The following is a 15,014-nucleotide window of genomic DNA, read 5'->3' on the forward strand; positions in this document are numbered from 1 at the left end:
CAGTAATGATATTATCATCCTTGTCCATGAAAAAGAATGGCCCAATAATGGCTGCTCAAAATTGTCACTTTTTGATCATGGAGAGTTTTATCCCAACACTCTTCTGGCTTTGGTATACCCCAGTAAATGAAATGTTTACTCTTAAAATACCCATCTGTGTTAAAAAGCGCTTTGTCCATGAGCCACACTATAAGAATAAACATGAATGATCTGTTATCAATAATATTAAGGTATTGTTTGATTTCCTTTTTATTTTTAAGGGATTTACAGCATTTGCAACACTTTCCAGTAAAAAGTAAGACAGTGAAATATTCAAAACATTCTAGATTTACAATAAAAAATAAGACAAAGAACACTGGTTTAAATAGGAAACAGTAGTCGATTCTGAGAGCAATCTATCAATGTTTTTAATTTTTGTCTGAGTTTCGTGGGGTACTTGCAAATCCAAACTTCGGCAGCAAATAGATTATTTGTGTTTTGTTCAATCAACCCATTATTATCAATATCAATGAAATGAACCAATTTCAATATTTTAGGCCAGGGCAAAAAATGCTTTGTTCTTCTCTCAAGACCAAAATGTTCCACAAAAAAAGTTTGAAATCTTTTTACAGATTTAGTTTCAAAATAGCATTTCAAAGCAAAAGAAATTTGACAGTCATTAAACTGTTTATTCCCCGAGAAGCCATCATGAAGGTTTACTTATATGTTTTGTTTACATAAATCCTAATGCAGTTGGGTTGACTAAATTGTGTTGAAGTATGGTGCTGATTGGTGTAACTAAACAGTTTTATTTCCATTTAATCATTGAATTGGTTTACCTATTTTTTTGTTTTTGTATGGTTAACTTGTATATATCATTCCTTAACAAAATAAAAACAAAAAACCTGAAAGATAACATTTTAAAAAACAAAACAATATAACTTTGACTATGACAGAAGAATTTATAGTTTTCATAATTTTCTTAGCATTTAATAAAATAATATTTTTTTAAAACGAGGCTCTGGCACCAAAAGATAAGTTGGAATAGCTGATTTAAGTGTTGAAAAAGTACAAACATAGCATCATGTTTGTCCATCAATTCTTGATAAGACTATTTCTCTTTTTTTTTTGTTGGTAATTTGTCATTATTTAACCCAAATTTATAGATGCTGATGAAAATAAGGTCATTTCTATTATTCAAATTTTTCATAGCTTCATATTCATGTCTTTTTGTGTCGAAATACACAAACAGCCTTTTGAAACAGCCTTAAATATCTCCTTTTCTTTCCCTTTTTTCCCTTTGTTTTAACCTCAGCTTTCTGATGAAACAATCAATGAGTAGAATATTCAAACTTTCTGAGCCCATGAACCATACAATGGAAATATTTAACTATATTTTGAAAGCTTTAAATTATCAGGCATGCATCCTATACGAATGAGTAGCTATGGTAAAAGCTCAGGTCACACAGATGCACCGGTTGTGAATGAAGCTTTATGTCAGATAAGAGAAGACAGATGACATATTTTTAAAATTCATTTGGACAAGATGAGATGTAGACACATGAGAAATATTGATGGGATATGAACACAGCAAGACAATTAAGCACAACACAAAGGTCATGGTACCAGCAGACAATCAGACTAGTTAACATCCGGGGTTTAAAATGTATTTTAACTTTTTTTTTTTTGTGGTCTCTCTGGTGAAAGCTGCATTGTGCTATTTTAATATCTATCAGACTTAAAGAAGGGGAAGCTATGCAAGCAAATTATCTGTTGATGCCGGCAACACATCTGGAGAAATCTACTTTCAACATAAATGCATTCCCATAATGCCAATAACTAGTTTATTACCTCTACGAAATAGAAGAAAATTGTCCTCTTTTTTCCACTTTGTGATTTTTTTTCTTTTCTCAAACATTCCTCAATTTCCCGATCCTTTAGAACCTCATCATTGACATCCAGGAGCATAACATTTGAAGGAATTTATTGTTTCCTTTGATTCAGCATTAATAACGCAATGGATAATACTGGCTTTGCTAAATATTTGTTAGGCACACAATAGACAATGCAACTCAACACTATTTCAAGTTCAAATTTAAAAAGTCATCTCTGTATGGAATATATGGTTATGTTTTCCTGTTTTGAGCATTAGGTATTGAGCATCCTGACGAACATTCCCTTTCTAAAGACAAAGATTTGGCTCTTGGTTGCATCACAGGTAAATAGGCTGATGGATTCTGTGTTGTTTCTTTCGAAGACTCCATGCTCACTGATCTGAAGAAACCTTTCTCTTTCAAGGGACTTGAATCTGTGTTCGAATCTTGATGAGTGTGCGACAATATTCTTGTATCTTTTGCCAGAGGTAAAGTATTGCTTTGTCCGAACCGAAATAAATCTGGACGAGTGTCTGGAGTACTAGCGTAGAGTCGTCTTGAACTCAACTCCAATCGCCAAGACCCAAGGGATGGATCAAGGGTGTAGTAAGGCCCTCTAGAACGCTTTGTTCTGGACGTGACAGGGCTGGTCGGAGCACTCTGAGATTGACATTTTTCATCGAGCCTTGGAAACTTTGATCCCTTGAACTGGAATGGTCTGGCATTTGGACCCTTCTTATATTGTCTCTCTTGAGATGAACTGTCAATACATGTAGCTTCCACATCTTGCCCTGTGTCAGAATCAGAATCTTCCCCCTCAGATAAAATCCGTTTTACAGCAAGTGCAGATTCTTTAACACTCAAATCATCTTTGACAATATTTGTAAACATATCAGAGAAATCCTCTGATAAACGTGATTCTTTGAATTGAGACTCATTATCATCATATCTTGTCTTTTGCTGATTACATAGCTTTTCAGGTTCTTTTAAGATATTTTCTCTCTTATCGTTCCTGTGTAGTTCAAGGCCATTTTCTTCTGAAGACATTTGTTTTTGCAAATGGCTCAGTTTCCGGCTGTTTTTTACAATGGCATCATTATCATCTGACTTTTGGTGGTAAGCAACCATTTGATAAGTTTTTTCTGTCTCGTACATGGCTTTTGTTTCATTTGAAGACATAGGTTTTTGTAACCTGAGTTTAGGACTGTCAACAACAGTGACATCATCTCTTGATCTTTGCTGACAAGAGAGATTTTCAAATTCCTGATTAGTTTTTCTCCTCTCATCCACCTCTTCTTCTCCAGTGTCATTTTGTTTAGAAAGCGTTTTTCTTTGCAATCTGATGATTTTTGGACTGTCAACAATGATAACATCATCTCCTACACTTTGCTGATAAGGAATATTTTCAGAATCCTCATTTACTTTCCTTTTTCCACTGATCTCTTCTGACTCAACGTCACTTTCTTTAGAAGATGTTTGCTTTTGTAACCTGATCAGTTTTGGACTGTCAATGAGGATGACGTCAGAGGAATCTTTTCTATTCTGCATCAAATCATATGAGCAAGGTACAAAAGATTTGTATTCAAGAATTGGTGACTCATCACTACAAATATCATCATCAACAGCATTGTCCATTTCACAAAATATCAAAGACCCTGAATCACTGTCGTCATCCTCCACACTCAACCAGTCTTCATTATCCGAAAGCAATATCAACTCATTCTTTAAAGCTCTAGATTTACTAAGGTTCTTAGTCACTTCAGAACCTACTTCTTTATCATCTTTTGCTTTTCCCTTTGATGAAATCAACTTACTGGCTTTTTCTTTCTCTCCTTGCAGACTAGATGTTTTATTGCTATCATTTGAAGCAAAACCTGTCAAACCTGAACTTGAAAAATCTTTCTCTTTCTTTACTGGAAAAGTGATTTGCTTCCTACTTGATGGGCCTTGCAGTGAAAAGGGTTTTTGATAATGCATCATTTCAGGATTATGTCGGTCTCCTGGTTCTTCAGACTGAGCTCTTTGTAATAACAATTTTTTCCTGGCCTGAGTATTAATGCCAGCAACTATGTGAGGCTTGGATCTCTGAATGATAATGTTATCCTGGGAATGAGCTTTTGTGAACAAATTTCTTCTTTCCTGCACAGTGGAACTCAATGTTTTTGAAACAATGGGAACAATTTTCTTTTTTATATCTGCCTTACTTTCGCTATCATCGTCCAATGATTTGGCACTGTATCTATTTTGAGCAAAAAACTGCCTTTTACTTTCAACTGTGCTTAATATTGTTGAGGTTGTATGTGGTCGGAATGACAGTTTGCTATCATTGATAGGAGGAGGGAGAGACTGACATCTGGTGAGACGCTGAGCTCTAAGGAGGAAGTCCTGTATTAAAAACAGGAAGAAATCAATATATATACCTTGAATGTGCAATAAAAATCAGTAAAAAAAAAAATGAAGTGAATGAAAACGGTGCAGTATATAAATATATTAATTTTTTTTTAAATTACTTTTTCCTTGATGTGATGAAATAAAAACAGTCACACCTTTTAACCATTATGCTCAAATAATAAAGGATATGTTAAATAGATTATTTAACCCTTTACTGGCGGGGTTTTACTTAACTCTTTTTTTTTGGGACAGATATTACAGATTTCACCAAGCAAGCAGTAACAATTATTTGACTCAGGATGAAGTAAAAAACCTGGATTACTGCCCTCCAGGGTGAAAAATGTTAAGAATAGTGTAATAACCAGATAAATAGTTGAAGGAAATTATGATATTCATTGAAAACAGGTCTCGCCATTAAAGGGTTAAACACAGACCCACTCACATGTTATGCAAACATGCCAAGGGGGAAATAGAATACCTCTTTCAAACTATCAAAATGACTTGAAACAGGGTTATTGTTCCAGCCACGACCGCTTTATATTCGAGGTCTTCAAGGAGTGAGGCTGTGTTTGTCTTGATCTCAATAAGTAGCGCTGTCTCATTCAGATTGACCAACACAGAGTTTTAAAAATGGGGAGGAAGAAATCTTTAATCAGCTAAACAGAGTATTTGTAAATATAAGATTTGAAATGCTTAAAAATAGAGAGAGAAAACCCCTTTTAAAAATACTAAGTGAGCAAAACAAAAACAAAACAACCCCCCCCCCCCCCCAAAAAAACCAAAAAAAAAACAACAAAAAAAAAAAACAAAAAAAAAACAAAAAACCAACAAAGTGTACTTTCTCTAAGAGGAAGTGAAATTTGCAAGCTTCACATCTCTTCCATCAAAATACCAGCACGATTAGGTCCCTTCATTTGTCCTAGTCTGATCCTCAATGACGTAGGAGAAAGAGTTTGGTAGATTTGAAAATGAAATCTTCCCTGATTATTATCTATACCATATAACGTTTGGTGTCCGCCAATGATCCAGCTATATAATTTTTATCCTAACAAAAACAACAACAACAACAAAAATAATAATAACAACGATAATAATAATAATAATAATAATAATAATAATAATAATAATAATAATAATAATAATAATAATAATAATAATAATAATAATAATAATAATGATAATAATAATAATAATAATAATAATAATAATAATAATAATAATAATAATAATAATAATAATAATAATAATAATAACAGTATTAATAACATCAATTTCCAATTTGATTAATCATCAAGGAAAGAGGAGGTAACTGTTAACAGAGAGTCAAAGTGGTCAGAAAGATTAAGTCTTAATCATAAGAATTTGTACATTTCGATATGCTTTCTAATTTAACAAATATAAATGCTATCTGGTTGAAGGCGGTTGAAAGTAAGTAAAGAAAATGCACCTGCAATGGGGAAGGAAATAATAAGTAAGCCAAAGCTCAATACAAATCCTTACTTCAGCATTAAATAAAGAAGCTCGACTTCATTGATCTTTAAAAGTCCAGAAATTATTTTTTTTTTTAATTCCTAAACATTAAATATAAGAAAAAACTTAACGAGTTTAAAGTATTATGTGTTAACGTGTTTAAAGAATTGAGAAAAATTACTAGAATTCATATATTTGAATCAATTGTATTTGAAAATAAGGTGACCCAACACCAGCAATTTACAATGAGTTGAATAGTTCAATTAGCACCGTAAGGTTGGAATGTTGAAAGCATCTTTTAAAAGTGAATCAAACTAATACCATTTTACTGGTGGAATGTTGCTTTTCGATATCTGTCAGAATATGAAAATGGGTTGATTGGAGTAGATGAAAGAAAACAAACATAAAAAGCAACCCAGAAAAGTTTTAGGAAAACAAAAAGAGACAAATTGGAAAACATTTATAAACTTTTGACATATATTGAATCCCTCTAGCTGACATGAGCATAAAGACGCAAAGACAACATGAATTACATATTCAAAAATAAAACTACTTTGAAACAAATTGTTTTTACTACATGAACAAACAAACAAAACGATTTTAAAAACCAAAAAAACATATAGAACATCAAGGTAAACAGCAAGACAAATTTTTTTAAAAGGGCAAATTAAAAACAAAATCAATGAATACATTTTCTAAAATAATTAAGAGGCAAACTCAAATGTTTTATGCAACTGCTCATCCCTAATCTTACAATTGACAACCTACATATATAACCATCAACAGCGAATAACATCATAAACAGATAATAGAAGCAGGCTGTCTGCAGATTGAGCCAACCTCTTATTTTTTTTTTAACTCACTTCCTTAGCTGTCAATGGCTTCCTAGAACTGACAGGTATAGTAAATGTTTCGGTGATAACTTTCTCCTCCTCTTCTCCCTCATTGTCTTCTTCTTTCACACTGCTTAAGGAATAAGCTGTGGGGGTAGAAAAGAAACCAAGTTCACAAAAATAAATATTTAAATAAATTTTCATTAAAACAAGAAAATGCAACGGAGTTCCTGAAACGTACCTTATTTTTGTGTCAAAAGCAAATGTGTTAAATACAGCTTTCAGTGTTATAAAGGTGTAAAAGCATCAGTGATGTTGGTGGCAGAAAAAAGTGATTGTTATGTTTGATAATTATAACCAGACAGTAAAATTAATTCAATCTGTACCAATCGTATCTTAATGGCAGAGGCCACAATAAAACTTGGGACTTAATGTGTGGGGGGCTTAACAGCAAAACTGATTTATAATTCATCATCTCTCCCATTGCTCAATATACTAATATCTAATGAGTCAAAAGCCCAAACTCTGTTACAGCGCCCTTGGTGAAAACAATAAGATTTGATGTCAGTTTGGAGCCCACTAAAATCCCATCTGTAAAGGCACATAAGTATCTCCTTTTAACACATCATATGTAAAATAAATGGATTCCCTAAAGCCCCTTAAGAATATTTTGATTGGGGGCCAATCATATAATTCCTTACAGAATGAAGCTAAGTGTAGACACTTACTCTCTTTAAAAATATAATTCCACATCTACATCATAATCAAATACGCTACTAATTACTAGTTTTATGCAGGATATTTTTTTTTGTAGGCTTAGAAATAGAGCCTTACTTATTTCAATTGTATTCACTAAAATTAATTTCACACGCCGCGCTCGCCCCCCCCCCCCCCCCCTCCCCCCCCCCCTCCCCTCCAGACATGATCGTATAAATAGACTCAGCATAAGATCGTTTTTAATTAAGCAAGTTTTTTTGTTTTCATTTACCTAGAAGTAGACCTTGCATTCCCATAGAGATAAAAAAAAGAGCCTGTCAATGGAAAGTTATTTAGCTGAAAGCGTAGTGAGGAAAACCAGAGTTAGCCTATAGTAAAGCTCTTCTTTTGCAATTTATAGCAGAAAAATCATTCAATTATCGTCATAACAAACAATACATTCTAAACCATATCATAATTTAATAAACAAAACATATAAAATTACAGAACAAACCGTATCCTAAAATAAATATACAAGTTTATCTGATGCCAGCATTAGGTGGAGCAAGACAAATAACATGCTCTTGTTAAACACATTTACATACTTTAGTCCAGAAGTTGTAGCAGGATATATGTAAATTCTAATAGGGTAAAACGTAATGGAATTAAGTCAGTAAATAAAACTCCTATATCTGACACGTCTCAACTCCACCACCAAAATATGAAGATATGTATTATTCAATCTCAAACTCCACTGAAAATGTGTATTAATCACGTGTTTGTGAGTGAGAGTGTGTGTGTATTTGTGAATCAAATTCACCCCATTATCGCTTTTACACAACAAATAAAATTGGTCAAATTGATTGTAGTATATATGAAGACTTACAGGATGCAGAACTTTTACTTCTGCTTAATTTGGCTTTGGATGAAGTGGTGCGCATTTGAAGTTCTGCATTATCTTCTATAAGTCTGTTGTCTGAAAAGATGAAATCATAAGTAGTGTTCTGTATTAAACCTAGGAGTGAATCAGTAAATAGCAAGTTTTACAATTGTTTCCACTTCACTAGATCTTGGTCTTGTACGCATGTCAAAAAACTATGAGTATGAGTAACATTAAAAAAATCAAGCAATTAAAATTAAAGTTTAAATAATTTGTGACGATTAACAAATCTATACTGGCAGACTTTAAAAAACGCATCTTAAGTATGCCATGATTATGAGTACTTATCAATGTGCACTGTACATGTTTTCTTTGAATGTAAAGTTTATCTTTATACTAGGAATAGTTCATGTTTGTGCTGCAGCTTGTGTACAAATTCAAATTTTGTCATTTTCAACACTACAAAAGCCTCAACTGAAATGAAATTGTATTAGATTGTTCTCTGATGTCTTACAAAGGAGAAAAGAGTGATTAACTATAATTTTTCATCAAGCAAAATGTCTCAAGAAAATCATCGGCAGGCAATTGGAATGCTCAGTAGAACTTCAAGACCAGTATCAGCAATCTTTATTTGTCACCAAATAACTATACTTCGCCCTGGACTAGATCAATATGCCATGCTCCAGCACTTTTGAAATTGATTCTTCCCCACAACTTGAACAGCTGGAGGAACAAGGCGATCCCGTTTAATGGTCAAAAGAACCATCTGGCAGCATCTTTACGAAGCAGGCTTGAGAAATAGATGCGCTTTGATCGCAGTCGCTAAAACTCAGCAGCATGGAATCAACAAATTGAACTGGACTCGACACCGTATCCATTGGACCAGTCGTGACTGGAGATCTATTGTCTTTTCTGACAAAAGCCGATTCAATGTGTCTTTTGCAGATTGGAGATGACATGTACAGACCTGCCTATTTGAAAATCTAAAAACTCGCAGTTTTTAGAAGATAAAAATTGTAGTCGTCACAGCAAACTTTACAGATCAACAATTTACCCTCACGATGATTAAATAACACTCCAAAATCCTTAGAATTATGCACTCTGGTGTCAATTTTTATTTTCAATAAGTTTTAATGACTCAGAAATGTTCATGACACTCTGAAATTGGAGTCAAAATTTCATAATTCTACAGGTCTGCCTGTATGGAAGAGCCAAAGAGAAAGATATTTTTCAGCATAACCATTATGGTGTAGAAGTGTACAAATCTGGGGCGCACTTACATATGCCGATCGAATTTCAATTTATGTATTCATAAGAAATGTCACAGCAGCTGTCTACCTGCAAACCTTGAACAAGCATTAATTGATGAATGGAACAACATCCCTCAGGAATTTTTCTAAAACTTCTACAACATGAGATCTCGGTTATTAATGCAAATAGAAACCACACTCGCTCTTTGAGTACTGACAAAATTTGACCATTCTTTTTCATGACAACTACAAAACAAACAGTTATTTTCAAGAATATACCATACCTTAAGGCTTTATGCTCCTGCAACACCACTCAAAGGAAAATGACAAACATTTGGAATTCTGACATTAACCCAATAATGCGAAAAGGTCTCGAAAAAGTGTCAAAGGTTGCTCAAAAAGCAAAATAAACAGTGGAAATGTGCACAATATGTGGGCATCTAACAAGAACAAAAAACAAACAAACCAGGAATGCGTCATTAATTTTTGAACACATTATCTAGATTCAAAATGCACATATTTTTTTAAAGTCCGCTAGTATATATGTCAAGAAAATCAGGCTACCAAGTTTGTTCTTAGTTTTGATTTTTTTTCTCTTCTTTTAAAAAAAATTCACCGAATAAATAAAACTAGAATAAAATGGGTTGTATATATTCAAAACAAAAAGCATAATAGGGAAAAAGCAAAAAAGAATTAAGTGTGAAGCAGAGTTCATTTTTGCATTTGTCAAGAAGTTAAGCGAAAGACATAATGAGTTTTAATTTCATAACAGAAAAGATCTCTAAAAGAAAGAGCAATATTTCATCATATTGAATGACAAAGACTTACAATTACACACACAGAGAGAGAGAGAGAGAGAGAGAGAGAGAGAGAGAGAGAGAGAGAGAGAGAGAGAGAGAGAGAGAGAGAGAGAGAGAAGCGAGAGAGAGAGCGAGAGAGAGAGCGAGAGAGAGAGAGAGAGAGAGAGAGAGAGAGAGAGAGAGAGAGAGAGAGAGAGAGAGAGAGAGGGGGGGGGGGGAGAAAGATGCTATTGGCAGAAAAGCGAAAGTAAGAGAGAACAAAATGATATAGTGCAAGCCAGATATTGGAATGCTATTTTATTTGGCCTAAAGTGGATTCTTTTTTTTTTTCTTCAAATCATTTCATCCAGACAGTTGGATATGTAATCAGGACACTTAGAGAAAGTTATTAAACTTGAAATCACTTTTTTTAAAAATCCTTTATCCGAAAATGAAACTATGATCTGTCAGCAGACTCATCTGACACAACAATATGACAAGACAATAAAATCTAGGTGCAAAAAAAAATAAATGAAATGCTCATTTTTTTTCTCTCAAAAACAGCCAATTACATTAAAAAAGCAAAATCGAATGTCGAGTGACTGTTGCACTTCATTGATAGCTCTAGTTCCTTTTGTGTGGCTATGTGCTCTTGTGGTATGACGCTCGCTTTCGGATCAGAAGGGTTCAAGCCTCGCTCTGTGCATAATTGAGTCCTTGGAGAAGGACATTCTTTCACCGTACTCAGGTGTAAAATGAGTACCTGGCCGTCAACAGCGTTGTCTCTGTCAGGAAAAATTGTAATATCGCCTAACAGGCGTTATGTCTCGTTCTACATGTTAAGTATTGCTGTTGGTTAGGGACACTTTGTAAAGCGTTTTGAGCACATTTAGTGGATATCGTGCAATATAAAACCCTTTTAAAAAAAATTTTTTGTTTACTTAACTCTTCCATTAATAAAGAAAAAGAAGTAGAGGAAGTTTCTGTTAGTAATTCAATGGAGGTGTGAATTAAGAGGTACTACCAGTTCACACAAGTAATCAGACCTGCCAACTCCTCACATTCCAAAAGTGGAATCAGAACGTCAGAAAATAGGAATTTGAGACCAAAAAAATAGGAATTTCTTACCAAAGGATAGATCTGTATCAAATTTACCACCACATAAAGACAGTATTCTGGCCCAACTGGCAAAACTACATATCAGATGTGTTAAATAATGGAATGGGGAAGGGGGAAAGGAGTGCAATTAATTTTAACAACCCTCCCCCCTGCTTTTTCTTCTTACCACTACCATCATTTCTGAAAATGGGAATTTTGGAAACAATTGAAGAATAGTGGGGAAGAAAGAGTGAAAATAGGAATGATTCCGCCAAAAGCGAAAGGGTTGGCAGGTAAGATGTATTCATGTCATGGCTAGCATATAATGATTCAGAGACACTGTTGAAGGTTGTCATCAATTCTATTTATATCAGATGAAATCTAGTTTGTGACCTCTATCGATCCAACTGTTTTATGCCAGGACGTTTTAGATAGTGAAAATTTAATTTATAGCCCGATATACGAGACATGTGCCTAAAGTTTTAGTTTAACAAAGAAGAAAGAATATACTTTCTTAAGGAGCTAACTTGTAAAACTTCATATCTTTGACCATTTTAACACGGATTACCTTTTCTCAAATAAAAAAAAGCCTGACATTTTTTCTTGTTAAAAAGAGAAAAAATGAAAATATTTCATGCAAAGCTTCTCTTCATCAAATGGTATCATCCTTAAGTCATAGAAAAAGATACATATCCATCTAGCTTCCCCTTAACTGGTGCCTTTAAACAAATAAAGCGTTCATCTTTTTAAAAATCAACCCGTCAATTCCAAACAAGGTCAGTTGGAAAATTTCAAATTTCAAAAATCCATTTTTCTGGCTTTAACGTGGGGGGGGGGGGGGGGGGGGGGGGGGGGGGGGGAGATCTGTTAAATTTAAATCAACTTTTCATGATCTGGTTCACCCAAAACATAATAACGAATTGAGGTGGTGGGTCACATATCCATGGTTGGTGGATCAAACCTCTGAAGTCCCCATTTTCATGATCGGCGGATCTAAACTATGAAGTCTACATACAAGCTTTGTGCACCCTGTTATATTTAACTTTGGGCAGATCAACCAAAAACCTTTACAAGAGTTCCTTTAAGGATTTGCTCATGCATTGCCACCATTAATATACAACAAATGTTCCCACTGCTTTATTGGGACAAATCTATAACTCATGTTGCACCATGCACATTGAATGGATTGATCTATCTTAAAATCAAAATTCTACTTTCAAGACATATAATCGAATTTACGTTGCAGAAGCATGCTTGTCATCGCCAAGGTAAAAGCTTTATCTTTTTTTTCATAATTTAAAAATTTGAAAGAAGAATCTGTAAGCAAAAATGGAAAGATTCACACACTTTTCCAATAAGCCATAAGTTTGAATATTTTTATAATTAAAATGTCTAATAAAAAAACCCCATCAATTTTCCTGTATAAAAATATGGATATCCGTTCAGGTAAACAAATAAAATGCTATAGGCTTGGTTTATGATGCAAGTGTGTAAGGATAGTGAAATTGTTTATTATGAGGTCAAAATAATTTCTGACAAATTTCTATTTTTTTTACTTTTTTTATTTGATGTTTCAACATCATTTGAGATTTGAGAAATCAATGGTTAAATCAGACAAGGTTAGATTTGAGTCAAACTGATTTACACAAAGATTTTTTCATCGTTTTGAAATTGAGTATGATATTGAAAATAATTAAGTCTTGTATAAAAAAACAACTAAACTAAACCCCAATTGTATGCTTGCCTAAAAAGAATGCATTTGTTTTAAAGTCTCCATTGTCATGAAATGGCCGATACAACTTTTGAGTTGACAACGCTAAAAAAGTTGTTCCAGTGTACGGTCTTCTAATTTCAACCAGTTCACCGGCACATCTACAATCCAATTGTATGAAATATCGATCATCCTACCTAATTCATCATCTCCCTCGTCTCCTCCTCCAACCGCTTCATGCCTCTGCATTACAGATTGACCATCGTCAGTCAAGTCACTGGTGCTGTAACTCCGTCTTAAATGGTCTACAAGCTTGGACTGTCCCTGGAAAAGACACAATCATTATTCATTAGGTTTGAGTTTTTTGTAATTAGTTTTTGTTTGTTTTTACAGTTCTTGCAAGAAATTTAGGTCATAAAGCAACAGTAAAACGAAAGAAAATGGTGATAGTCAAAAAATTCTAATTCAACAAATACAATTAAAGAAAAAGTTAGACAAAGGGGAATTCCAAGAGCAATACCATCAATGTACTTTGTTTGAGATCATCGAAAATTTTCATCGAGACACCAGCACAAGATCCCCCAAAGATATGTTCAAAACAAAAATATAATGATCATTACATAACAGAGAGATAATTTACAAGGGAAAAAATATCACCTCCCAAAACAAACACAATACATTTGAGTGTTTCCCTCTCAGCCAAGGACTCTGGCAAGGACCAGGACAAAACCAAGTAACCCCATGCCAAGACAAAGACAGAAAGCAACTCAGAAAACAGATCAAGGGGATTGAAAACACAGTAAGTAACCTCCTGTCCACCATTGGAGGTCAAAAGACCCCACCCAGAAGGTTGTAATTTGAAGTGGGAAGTTGTTGACTTGCAATTATATAACATTTAAAAATTGTTAATAGCTGGTTTTAGCTCTCAGATAAAATGACAAAAAGGATTTAATACTCAATTGCAACAACAAGCCAGCTCATTCCAAAAACAAAAAATGCAATAATAAAATAAGCAGTGATGTTGCCGTATCAATTTTTTTTGTTTCAGTTTAAAATATTGGATTTTATGGTAATAAATTTAATTGTTCAATGCCTGGGGGGACAGTATATAACCTGGAGAGAGAGAGAGAGAGAGAGAGAGAGAGAGAGAGAGAGAGAGAGAGAGAGAGAGAGAGAGAGAGAGAGAGGGAGAGAGAGAGAGAAGAGAGAGGGAGAGGAGAGAGAGAGAGAGAGAGAGAGAGAGAGAGAGAGAGAAGAGAGAGGAGAGAGTGAGAGGAGAGAGTGAGAGAGAGAGAGGAGAGAGAGAGAGAGAGAGAGAGTGAGAGAGAGAGAGAGAGGGAGAGGAGAGAGAGAGAGAGAGAGAGAGAGAAGAGAGAGAAGAGTAGAGAGAGAGAGAGTAAAGAGAATAAGAGAGATTGTCCTCATAAGGATCATAAAGTATTTTGGAAGGAAGTAAATTTGCTTTAATAACGAATTAACTGTAATTGTCTCCCTTACATGATGGCAGTCCTCATAACAACTTGAGGCATATTGACTCCTTTTGATCCCAAGTAAGTAAGTACTGTACCCTTGTTTACTGCTTGTGCATATCATCATCAATTTCGGGTTACAGTATATAAAATTACATTTATTATGCTGCAAGATTTGTTTCAGGTAAGACAAAAATTTCGGATCCCCCCCCCCCCCCCCCCCCCCCCCCCCCCCCCCCCCCCCCCCCCCCCCCCCCCCAAAAAAAATTTATTCAGAACTGGGAGGAATAATTTTTACTAAATGTTTTTGGGAGACCCTTTTCATTTTATATGAAAGATTAAAAATAAAATTTTGAAAATTTACGTCACTCGGGTCTTTGTTATTGTTTTTTTTCCATCCCCCGTTTATTTAAAATAATTTCATTAAACTGTATTACCCCGACCCTAAAAAAAAGGTTTCACTAGTTTTGTGTATTGGTCCGTTATACTTCCTAAGGCAAAGGGTTTTGTGCTTTTTTTAGCCAAGCGCCGCATCCTTTATAAAAAATTATTGGGTTTTTTTTACCCCAAAGAAACCCCCAAAA

At 34.3% G+C, this 15,014-nt stretch overlaps 1 protein-coding gene across 2 annotated transcripts in view; it reads right to left on the reverse strand.

The window, feature by feature from the left end:
* Nucleotides 1-246: 246 nt before the first annotated feature.
* LOC144965950 (uncharacterized) overlaps nucleotides 247-15,014 on the reverse strand; it is a 51,875-nt gene continuing 37,107 nt past the window's right edge. Inside the window, exons 6-9 of one of the 2 annotated variants that reach the window (XM_078901838.1) lie at nucleotides 13,159-13,285; nucleotides 8,130-8,219; nucleotides 6,578-6,693; nucleotides 247-4,238 (exon numbers count right to left, since the gene is read on the reverse strand). In XM_078901838.1, coding sequence (XP_078757964.1) covers nucleotides 2,106-4,238; nucleotides 6,578-6,693; nucleotides 8,130-8,219; nucleotides 13,159-13,285 — 2,466 coding nt within the window. In that variant the 3' untranslated portion in view covers nucleotides 247-2,105. The remainder of the gene's footprint in view (nucleotides 4,239-6,577; nucleotides 6,694-8,129; nucleotides 8,220-13,158; nucleotides 13,286-15,014) is intronic. The other variant, XM_078901839.1, reaches the window with a different exon arrangement.

The sequence above is a fragment of the Berghia stephanieae genome, chromosome 2 (assembly GCF_034508935.2).
Source record: "Berghia stephanieae isolate SIO BIC M18660-M18661 chromosome 2, UCSD_Bste_1.3, whole genome shotgun sequence".
Taxonomy (NCBI): Eukaryota; Metazoa; Mollusca; class Gastropoda; order Nudibranchia; family Aeolidiidae; genus Berghia; species Berghia stephanieae.